Raw genomic sequence first — 12,045 nt, forward strand, 5'->3', positions numbered from 1 at the left:
AAAATTATAATTATAATTATAATTGTGTGTGTATTGTTTTTTTTTCACTTCTTGAAGAGGGAGATAATGCTGTTTTTTTCAAATTGGTTGTGAACTTGATAAGGGGAATCATCTATCCAGATAAAAATTAAAAGTAAAATGGAATTGTCTATGAGATGATCAATAGTATATAAAATATTGATAAACCTTTATATGTACAATTACAAGCTACCTTGATCATTTATAACACGTGTTAGGGATTGTATTTTAAAAGTATTTTTAAAAAAAAATTATTTTTTATTTTAAATTAATATATTTTTAATACTTTTAAATTATTTTGATGTATTAATTTTAAAAATATTTTTTAAAAAATAAAAAAATATTACTCATATATTTTTTTAGTGGAAAATATTTGAAAAAATAAACATAATTACATTACAAAACACACATTAAAAGGATTGTGTTTAAATAATTTCTTCAAAAAACAACTCAAACAATCAACAACTACATAATACAGTGGGTGCCATTAGCATGAACAAGAATCATGGTTTTTTTAGAAAAAAATTAGATTTATAATTTAGATTTTTTTTATTTTTTTATCAATGTTATTAAGGGTCTGTTTAGCATCATCTAACTATGTTTTCTAAAGTTTTTTAGTTGTAAGTTATTATTTTTTTATAATTTTTGTTATGTTAATATTAAAAATAATTTTTAAAAATAAAAAATAATATATTTTTAAATAAAAAATATTTTTTAAAAAAATATTTTTTTATCACATGTTAAGTTATTGAGATGGTAGCGTCACTGGATCCCGTGATTTTTTGCCCTAATTAATCATTTATCTATTGATAATTTGAAACCAAAACATAAATTGAATTTGATTTACAATAACAACATAATTGATAACTAATTATTCTTACATCCTGAATAGAATATTAAATTATATAATTAAATTCAACTATACTATTTAAAATATTTATGAAAATAAATTGAATTAACAATATGACTATTTTTCTTTTAATTTAAATATTATTTTTGTTACACAAATAATTTTTATTATAACTACCTTTATATTTATTTAAAATAGCATAAAATATAAATATTTTAAAAAAATATATAAACAGGCCTATCTCTATGTAAATTATTTATTAAATATCTTTTTAAAAAGTCGGAAAATATATATTTTATTTGTCCCCGATATAAAAATAAATATATAAATAGAATTGCCGCATACACGTTCACTGGTCATTTCTTTTGTCTAATTTAAGCTCATCGTGGCCTACCAATATAATATGGGAAATGGAGCATCACAATCTTCTCTTCTTACACGTGCAATTCCTGTCATTCAAGTATAACATTTTTCATGTATTTTTTAAATAAATACATATTAAAAACTAATTTTTTATGTAAAAAAACTCACACCCTTGTTTTTAGGTGATCGTAAAACATACACAAGTGGAGGGCTTGTTCTCCTGTTTAAAAATATTCACTCGCCCGTTTATTTTCAAAACAAAGAGAAAAAAATAAAATTAGGCACACAAGCCTACATATTTTTTTGCTTTTAGGCTATAGGCATGGGATAACCTTCGAGACACCTTGCCTATTTTCTTTTAAGAAATTTCTGGCCCGTCATCTTTTTTTTTCTCTTCTAAATAATTGTTTTTTTAAAAAAAAAACTTCAAAAAAAATTATTAAGGTGATATTTATAAAAATACCTGGCTACGCTATAATTTTGAAATAAGATTAATTTTTTATGGTAATATTAGCAATTATTGCAAGAATAACTATACAGGACAATGACATGTTGACTTTTTTAAGAAAAGATTCAGGATTATTCAGTGAGAATAAAATAAATATTTTTCTATTGCTTATATATTCTTCTCAGATTAGTTATTCTTTTGTTTTTTTTTCCATCAAATAGCTTAAAATATCAAAGCATGATTTCTTTTTTATTTTTTATATTAAAACTATGATAAATTTTTATTTTAAAAAACATGCTTGTGATTTAAAATATCAAAGCATGATTTCTTTTTTATTTTTTATATTAAAACTATGATAAATTTTTATTTTAAAAAGCATGTTTGTGATTTAAAACAAATATTTTTATTAAAAAATTACATGGATAAAAAAATAAATTTTGACAAGTTTTTTTTTTTTGCGTGAGAATATACATGGTTTGAATTGTTATGAGTATTTATTTAAATTGCAGTAAAAACAAATACAAATAATTTTCAAACGTGATCTCGCAATATCAAAAAAAAAAACTAATAAGACACTATACAAGTTGATACAAGTAAAATTTTAATTTAATGTAATGAAAAGAAATCTTCATCTAAATAGAAAAATTAAAAATAAAAATGGATAATTAAAAATTTATTTGTTTTTACTTTAAAAGTATTTTTAAAAAATTATTTTTCATGTGATTTTAAATTGTTTTGAAGTTAAAATATTAAAAAATATAAAATATTTTAAAAATATTTCCAAATAAACAGAAATTTGAAAAAATAAATATTATAAGAGAATACCTATCGCTAGTATGAAAGATTGACGTCAACATGCATACCGGGCAGGTACCATATAATATAACAATGCATGTTAAACCAATGCAAGTCGTTATAAACTCAGGCAGAATAAAATCCAGAGGGACAAGCTAACAAAACATCGACGCGCATGCGATGCATAGCTGCTTCAAGCTGATCGCAGTTCATGAAATATCTTCTTGCTCATTAATTAGAGCATCATCACTATGGATTAATCTTGAGATACGGAGAGGTCTGGGGGTAATTTAACTAATTAAATCTTAAATTTTCTCTCTAATAATCATAAATTTGATTTTTCTTAAAACCACTTAAGATTTACAACATGGTAATTAATTAGGACATCAAAATTATTCTAAAAAAAATCTTGCGACACGGAGGAGAGCAGGAGAAGAAGGTCGCAGGAGAAGGTCGCTAATTAGAGTGATCCACTCTGGGCTAGGGTTTAAATATTTGCGTTGAGGCCCAGTATCAAGGGCCTCACAGTTCAGCTTCTTTTTTTGTATTCTTTTACCACGAAACAGGGCAAACTTTTGGCATGGAACAAGAACATTTCAATCTAAAGTCATTCTGCTAACGTACACTGACATAAGCCACTTCTTGCAGCCCACGATTAAACCTCGTGACTGGCCTCTTTTCGTCTTCTTCAAAACCCCAGCTGAACCCCAACACCGTTCATGCAATGGCGGCTAAAACCCCTGATCCATCCTAACCTCCACGCCATATAAATTTAGTAATTATTTCCTAGCCTTTAAATTTGTTCGGCTTTGGGGGGTTCTTGTTTGTATGCTTTTTATCAATGGCTAGCAATGATAATCCAGGAAGTGAATCTAATATTAATGGTGGTGATGCTGCTGCTTCTTCTTCGACCTCGAAAGTTGGAGAAACACCCACTCAGATTCAGCCTTTTAGAATGCCTTCAATAGAAGAGGTTCGTGCCCAGGAAGTTTGGAATAACTGTGCTGTTCGCAGTGTGGCTAGTGGAGTCATGGGTGAGGATTGATTGATTAATTTACCTTCCCTTTTGGTTTTCAACTCATTGCAATTAATGTTTTTGTTTTTTAACGTGCTTTCAATAATAAGCTCTTATGTTGTTATAGTGGTAATAGGTGGATTGAATTTTCAATAATTCTAGCCTCTAAGAGTGAGAAATTTTAAATTTCTAGGGTGGGTTTATGATTGGTTTTGCGAGGATTTTGGTTTTAAGTGAAATGATAGATGCGTTCGGAAATTTTTTTTTGTAGGAGGTGGTTTGGGGTTGTTCATGGGACTGTTTCTAGGTGCCTTGGATAATCCTATTATGCAAGATGAGATGACAGGAAGGCAGCAATTTATTTACACTGCAAAACAAATGGGGCGGAGGAGTTGGAGTTCTTGTAAAGCGTTTGCAATTATGGGCTTGGTTTTCTCAGCTGCCGAGTGTGTTGCCGAGAAGGTAATATGCTAAGGAGAATGCACTAATAAAAACCATGATTTTTATGTATCTTCGAAGTTTCAAAATTTCGTTATAGCCGATAGGAGCTTAATTTGGGTTGGTTGTTTCTAGGCACGAGCAAAACATGACACCACAAATACTGTAGTTGCTGGGTGTGTCACTGGAGGTGCCATGTCAGCAAAAGGTATGTTTTTTTTGGCCCATGTTCAATACTTTTCTTGTTAATTGCTTTCAGTTTGAGATTAAGTAGCCAAGGTATGGGTTTCATTTACACAACTCAGCACTCACTTGTATTGGAGCTTTTAAATCTGTGAGTTCATGGTTCGTGATACCATCCGATCAATTCACTTCCCCTGCACAGCTTCATAAACGATGTTCATTGAATCAAAACGGTGCTAGTTTTTTGAATCCATGTGCTGTATCATACCTTGCAATTTCTGTATGCAAAACAACTCAAATATTGGATGTTTCATCAAGCGTAAAGTTAAATTTCTGATGTTGTGAACCCATGGTATTTGCTCTGTGTTTTGCATAGTCTCGTGGTCCAGATGATAAAATTACATGTCAGATTAAATTTTGATGAAATTAACCTGCATGGTTTGGGCATGGTATGCAAATAGTCTATTTTACTTAAGAATTTCTGACTATATTTTCCGATAGCATCTTGTTAGTGGAACTAAATGACTTTGACTGTCCACTTTGTTTATTGAGATGGAAAGGAAAGGGAGTGGATAGGTTTAGACTGTAGGCGGAAGAGGCGCTCATCTTGTTTGGTAAGATAGTTGTATACTCAAGAAAGGAATGGAAGAATTCATTCCTTCAGTTCTTTCAATCCTTCCAAATTGGAAAATACGGAAGAAGAGGCATGAATGGAATGAAAGTTTTCCGATTTTACCTCATCTGAATCCTTTTTGTTTACCTCCTTCCCCCATTTAAACAAACTAGAATGATGGATAGTTTCCGTCCCGCAACCTTTCCACTTTCTTCTTTATGCACTTTATCATCCTTATATTCCATCCTCTTGAATGACCAATGTTAATATGGTGATGCAAGGACATAACCTCACCGTTCTTTTTTTTTTTTTGTTATGTGGCTAATGAAAGGAGCAGTTTCACTTTTGGCTGTTCCTGCTAGGACCTGTGCTCTTTTTTATTAATTGATTTCACTCCTGTTAAACAGCTATTTTCCTGTAGTTTCAATTAATTACCCCTACAAGCTCAGGATAGTTTTGGTCTTTCAAAACCTGTAAGAGTGTGAATAAACCTAGCGGCTATCCAATTTTAATTTTCTCTTTGACTATTATCATTATCATTTTGGTTTATTTTGAGTCCTGTTCATTAATCAACTTGATCTCAGCAGTGTGACCTGTATCCTGATTGCAGGGGTGAATATACCCTATAGAGAAGCGGGACAATTGCCCCCTTTATTTTTTTAACTTTCTATTTGGTCCTTATATTTTTTGATCTTTTCACACAAGTCCAAATAAAAATGATCAATTGTCCCTCATAATTTTTTTTCTTGTTGATGAAAAAAATTACCCCGCTTAACAATTATTTAGGGTTTCTCAACCGACTGAATATCTTTAAGGAACATATTTTAGGTTCAGATTTACTGGTTAGAACCTTTCAAATCATTTAGCTTTTTCATTCTCTTCAAATATTTTATGATATCTAGTGCCAATTCCTTTTGGTATTTTCTAGATGGATTTGGATTTTCAACACAGGAAGGCTTATCCATTTTGGCTTTGGATGATTAAGGGTTGGATTTCGAACTATGCCATCCGTAAATAATGTTATGGCATGGATGTTTAAGGGTTGGAAGTTTTCCGCCCATAAATTTAGAGTTCTATTAGCATTGATGATGACGTGTGGTCATGTTGAACTGTGCTTCGTGGAATTATCTATCTGGCGCCGACCATTGTTTGTCTGTGTCTCCGTCTACTGCAGCACTTGAAATTTGATGTTGAATTATTTAGGGAAAAACTCGAGTTTGGTTTTTCAAGCTGCTAATTTTGCAACCATCTCTAAAATTCTATGGCAATGGCTGTTGGCTTTAACTTATCCACTTCTACTCTAACATCCATGCGTCAATATGCAATCTCTTTCTTGCGTGTTTTTGGTTGGATTACCATCATTCATTATCTTACCTGTTTGCATTTTGTTTTGCTCCCACTCTGCTACCCCTTTCCAGGTTATCTTACACTCCTGTCTTTTTTTAGGTGGTCCTAAAGCAGCATGCTTTGGTTGCGCTGGGTTTGCTGCATTCTCAGTTTTGATAGAGAAATTCCTAGACAGACATACTTGAGTGGATGACACGACTAAAAGATTGATGTCTTCTCTCAAGTGCAGGAGTGTCGAAGTAATAAATAACCCGGCAAGACCGGGGTCGAACCACAGGGAGGTTATTTGTACAAATTATAAATAACAATAATACAACAACAATAACATTTGTCGAAGTAATAAATAACCCGGCAAGACCGGGGTCGAACCACAGGGAGGTTAATTGTACAAATTATAAACAACAATTATAAAACAACAATAACAACAACAACAATAATAATAATAGTAATAGTAATAGTAATAGTAATACTAATAATACTAATAATAATAATAATAATAATAATAATAATAATAATAATAGTAGTAGTAGTAGTAGTAGTAGTAATAAAGAAAGAGAAGAAGAAGAAGATGATGGGAACTTGGAGATGGAAAATTAATGTAAGGATTAAACAATAATAATAACAAATGTCAAGGTTAGAGGTTCCACTAATGGTATATCAAACAAGTATAGTATAAACTCTTATTATTGAATTGGAAACCACACACAAAGGAGGTTCCAATCAGATTATATATTGTTAACATAATTACATTAGTCATCTTATTCAATTAATGCTAATACTTGTAAATCTCGTCAAGCATTCATGATTATAACTTATGTTAACAACAAATCAAGTTCCTTTCATAGCTCAGGTGTCGGTTATACCATACATTATGGGCTATGAAAGTGCCAAGCATTTGTTGTACCAAGTGTTATACAACATAAATCAAGATTAGTCATTTAACAAGCAAAGTATTAAAGAGTGAACAAGATAACAAATATAAAACATGTTAGTATCAAACATTAAAGTCCATATTAAGTTTACATTATACTTATTCTTACACCATTAGTGTAACCTTTTCACCTTGACATAATTAACTTAGCTAGACATAATGAAAGAAAGCAAAATAGATAAACAAAATAAGAACATAAAAGTTAACTAAGTAAAGGAAAGGAAATGAAAGGCATAAACTTAATATTAATGAAAGCAAAGCATAAACATTACAAAAAATACAAAGAGAGAAAGGAAGAGCATGATCTTGATCTGGAAACCAAGATGCCTAAATGCATGGCAAATGCCTCCTTTTATAGGCCAAAATTGGGAACTATTGATTTGATGACTAATTGATAAGTGGGTGGCCAACTTTTGACTTGATGACAATCCTTATCTTCTCTTGTCTGCCCAAAACGTCATTGATAACGTCACAACTGGAGCCAGTTGCAAACATGAAAGTTGTAGGTAATTGTCTCAGCTTTCTTGTGTAAACAATTCAGCTCATTTGGACTTCTAGAACTCCAGATATGGCCAAAATACCGAACAGTGCTCGGGCTGGAAGACAGATTCGGGCTTCTTTGTTGTTGCTACAATTTGGACTTGATAATGGCCTTTTTAGATCTTGGGCTCCATATGAAAGTTATAGGCCTATGTCTTACCTTTCCATCCATATAAATTGGACCTAAATCTGAGATATATAGCTCTAGATATGACCCAATTACCGAATAGTGTTCCGGTTTGGATTGCACCGACATCTCTTTTCTAAGTTTGGCCATCTCTTTATCCTTGCAATTTAAGTTCTTCAAGTCATCAATCAATCCTTTCATTTATGTGATAGACCTGCATTAAAAATAGACATTTACCACAAATTATAGGTATCTTATATTATTAGATACATTATTATAAAACATATTTTAGTTAAGGAGTTATTGATACTTCAAGTGCAAAATGATGATATAAAACCATGATAAAAATGCACTTTTAAGTACTAATCAGTGGACAAGTACCCGGATCCAGTTTTGCAGGCTGGCTTTGGATTGGTGACCTAGCAGTCTATCTGCTAGCAGAGAAATTATTTCTTTTTTATACACATTCATTTTTTATTCGAATTAAATTTCTGCCCTCAACGAAGGAGAATGACCATAATATACGAGCAAGTTTCGTGTAGTCTTGTGCGATTTCGTTTTCGATTTAACTGATTCATCACCCTGAGAATATCCGGTGTGGATTGTATTACAACGAGGGTTGCTAGCGGCAGCCGCTAGCAGTACTCTGTGCATCTGCCACGGTTCTCAAGATGTGACAAAAACTTCCAGGCTGCTGGTTACCCAAATTTCTAACCAAAAAATAAACTTTATTAACAGTATACAGTCAAGTTGCAGATTAGGAAAAACGAGAAATGATTCAGAATTAAGAAAGCAACATGCAGTAATCAAAGTCACCAAATATCAAAAATCGATCCCAGCTTAAAGATGCTTGTAAAAAATCATCAGAACCGGCAAGTGATAACTCTAAGATTTTTGTTCTTGTATAAAGGGCATTCAATCTCAAACTTAAACTGTTTCCTTAATTCAAGTAAAATATATTCTAAAAGAAAACAAAGAATTCTCCGAAAGGATACATTGAATTCAATCCGAGGTACAGATCTCTCCTGGCGAGGTTTAAAAAATAAAAAAATCGAAGAAAATATATACAAGGAATTCAAAATTAATGTTTGTATGACCTTCAAGAAACATAAGAAAAATCAACTGTTTTCTCTAATTTCAAGGTTTAAAATCTTGTTATGAGCAAGGATTATAAGAGATTGAGTTAAAAAAATATAAAGGGTAACAGTATAACAGGGACAAAAAGACTTGTTTCCTGTCTAATATACCGCCGCTATCTTCAACCAAGAATACAGTTTCGTATTTGTATTTTATGTACTGGATGCTGAACAAACACAAACGGACGGACAGAGAGAACTAGCACGAAACATGGAGAAATGTATTTTAATGGTAGCTGCTGGCCAAGCTCCAAACCCTCCTTATTTCTTGACCCAGCTTCTCGGTTTTTTGAAAGGCCTGTACCAGGAAAGATGAGCGCCGAAGAACGTTTGAGACACTTGGCTGCTCGCATTGCTTCTTTCGGATTCCGTGGTGAGGCTTTAAGTGAAAATCATTGATCAAACAAAAATCTTTTGTTGGTTTCTTGATTTTGATGTGCTTGGTCTTGAGGGTCTTAGTTGCCAGTAATTTGATGTATACTGCTTCTTCTTGTTTTATTTATATATTTATTTTTGGTGTGTATTTGCAGGAGGTTTGCTAGGATTAGTCTCTTCTCCGCTTCGGATTCTACTTGAAACAACGGTCACTCGTCTTAAAAATGTACATACGAGAATGTTGGGGTCGTTGCGAAACATTTGCAGCTAGCGGCATGCCTTTCTAAGCCACTGGGTGCATTGTTTGGAATGTACATACGATAATGTTTTGATGATTTTTTCATGATTTGATTTAAATTTTGTAACCTTTTCTATGCTAAGAACTTGATTTTGGTATTGTATTGGTCTCTGTTCCACAGTGCATCAATAGTATTTGTTTTAAATATCAACAAAATATTAATAACGTGAAGTAGGTCAGACTATCATGTAACACGATATGCATTGTACAATATAAAAAAAAAAAAAAATTATATATTTATGTAAATAGTATATTATCAGATTTAGTCACCAGAGATTTTTTATACACTTTTTTAATGACACGAGTGTCATTTATTTATTGGGATGTATGAAACATATGCTAACAATTTTTTATTACATGTTTCAGTAATTTTTTAAATAAAAAATAAAAAATAATATTAAAATGCTAAAATATTCTTTATAATTCTTTTAATTACACGTCATACGCATGTAAATTTTATTAAGCTACAATGAAAACCCAAAGCCATTTAGTCTTTTTTTATAATTTTGTTGTAAGGTAAGGCGGAAAACATGACACCTGAGCTACGGCTTCCACTGCTTGTGTAACTGGAGTTTCAAGGTTGCCAAGAGGTGGCCTACAACCCATGTCAAACACTATCAATTTCTCTATCTCGTTTTGGACTTTGATTCTGCTTCAATCTAGTTTATCATTTTTCTAGCATGCATTGGTGGTTAGAAGGCGAGTCGTATTAAGATTTGCTATTTCATTTTGATGAAAAACATGCATCACAGAGGCAGTTTTGGGAAAACTCCTTGTGGGTTATGTATGTTGAGGCGTCATGTTATGGCTTTAAATTATGGCATTATATGTGCTGTTGCTCGTTCCGCCACAGGACATTTGACTCTTGATTTTGAATCAATTTTTAGATGAAGTGGGTTATCGAGTTTATTTATGAGGTGATAATGCACTTAGAAAAATAATCAGATAGGGAATCGACTTACATGGTGCCCGCATTTACTTGTCTCGGAGCTTCTAAATCTATCAAGTCCAGTCGAGGTTATAGAGATAGAGCTAGATTTCCTAATGCAAGCGTGTTTGTTTTTGATAAATTTAGAAAAATTATTTTTAATTGTAATTATTTAGATTAAAATATATGTTTAGTTAAAATTATTATTGAAATTGTTGTTAAATAAAAGGCATGTTTATTTTGTTAAAATTATATTTGCATTTGATGTTTATTTAAAAAAAAAGGATCAAAATAAATATATAATTAATTTATTTACGGCTAATGGAGAGTGCTTGAAATGAGGGTATCTATTGGCTGGAGGAGAGTGCTCGAAATGAGGGTAGAATGGTCAATTGCTGTAAACTGTATTCTTTAGCAAAAGCGAAAAACCCTCCCGTTTCTGTCATTTTTCTTCCTGTAAAAAGTAAAATCTACCGTATTCATTTCTTATGGTTAAAATAAAAAATACTATAATTTCTTCTTTCTTGCTTGTCCATCTTCTTAACTTTGCTTCTCCTTCTACTCTATTTCAAGCAACAAATTCATCAAATCCTTTTCACAGCTATAATTTAATTTCAATTCAGCCCCTTTTTAAAAAAATATATATATTATGAATTTGAAAAATATATATTCAAACAAACTTTCCATACAAATGAATATGTTAACATGAAAGTGATAAAATATAGGTTCCATTAATTTTAAATAATTAGGTTCTTATGAAAAAAAAAATATCACAAATTTGTAGTTTTTTAGTAGATTTCAGTGTTAGCAATTTTCAGTGTGAGTTTGTTAGTTCAATAAACATGCAAATGTTTCATAAGCAGCATAATTAAAAGACATAGAAATGTATACTAATTCAATTTAAAATTACCATGCATAAAATTATCATGGTCGATTATAGCATCATGGTTGATTTAAGATCGATAATGGGTATTCTTTTATCAATAATTAACATACTTCACGTCAAGTAATTAAACACTAAAATATACATGGAATATAGACGTACCCTTTGAAGAATTATATATTATCAAAGAAGTTGAATTATATTCTTGTTTTGGATTCAACCGCTTGCCCTTGTAGGCTGAATTGTCCATCACCTGGTACAAAATGGTCTTGATGTTGATGATTGTAGAATCTTATAATTTAAAAAATTGCAACGTCAACAAGCTTTACAAACTTTTGAAAAGATACCCGCATTCTATACGAAATACTAAACTTTACACTGTGTTAGGTTGATATTCTGGAATAAAAAATATTAAAATAGTAAAAAAAATATGTTTAGTTGAGGAGATAGGAATATAAAAATAAATGTTTTTGAAATAATTTTAAAATAAATTTATATATTTTTAAAACATGAAATACAGAGGAGATATGTTTTTAGAAATAATATTTATTATTTTTAATTTCTAAAATATCATTGTAAAAAATTTTCAATTACAAAGTTGTTTAACTAAGATATATAAATATAAAATTAATTATTATTATAATTTTAAAATCCAACCTAAAGATGAATTTAAAGCAAAGTCCAAATTACAAGTTAATTCAAATTAACCCGAGTCGATATAAAAATAAAAATAATTAATACTATAGTTTAGAAATCT

The 12,045-nt window shown here is 30.8% G+C and overlaps 1 protein-coding gene across 3 annotated transcripts; it reads left to right on the forward strand.

The window, feature by feature from the left end:
* The first annotated feature begins 3,052 nt into the window (after positions 1-3,052).
* LOC105110213 (mitochondrial import inner membrane translocase subunit TIM22-4-like) lies at positions 3,053-8,210 on the forward strand. Of its 3 annotated transcripts, none has more exons than XM_011005186.1 (5): positions 3,053-3,508; positions 3,761-3,951; positions 4,063-4,135; positions 6,170-6,260; positions 8,043-8,210. In XM_011005186.1, the coding sequence occupies exons 1-4, from the start codon at positions 3,316-3,318 to the stop codon at positions 6,253-6,255; spliced, it is 543 nt and encodes a 180-aa protein (XP_011003488.1). In that variant the 5' UTR covers positions 3,053-3,315; the 3' UTR covers positions 6,256-6,260; positions 8,043-8,210. The 3 variants fall into 3 exon arrangements, with proteins under 3 accessions (XP_011003488.1, XP_011003495.1, XP_011003503.1); XM_011005193.1 differs by having other exon boundaries at positions 6,170-6,254; positions 8,037-8,210; XM_011005201.1 differs by lacking the exon at positions 8,043-8,210 and having other exon boundaries at positions 6,142-6,228.
* Positions 8,211-12,045: the final 3,835 nt, after the last annotated feature.

This window comes from Populus euphratica, unplaced genomic scaffold, assembly GCF_000495115.2.
Source record: "Populus euphratica unplaced genomic scaffold, PopEup_1.0 scaffold3.1, whole genome shotgun sequence".
Classification (NCBI taxonomy): Eukaryota; Viridiplantae; Streptophyta; class Magnoliopsida; order Malpighiales; family Salicaceae; genus Populus; species Populus euphratica.

What these genes read in the sequence shown, in the direction of transcription:
- LOC105110213 (XM_011005186.1), top strand. Translation starts at nt 3,316, where the DNA reads ATGGCTAGCAATGATAATCCAGGAAGTGAATCTAATATTAATGGTGGT. An exon ending in CCGAGTGTGTTGCCGAGAAG is followed by an intron (nt 3,952 to 4,062) that starts GTAATATGCTAA and finishes GGTTGTTTCTAG; the next exon opens with GCACGAGCAAAACATGACAC. An exon ending in AGGTGCCATGTCAGCAAAAG is followed by an intron (nt 4,136 to 6,169) that starts GTATGTTTTTTT and finishes GTCTTTTTTTAG; the next exon opens with GTGGTCCTAAAGCAGCATGC.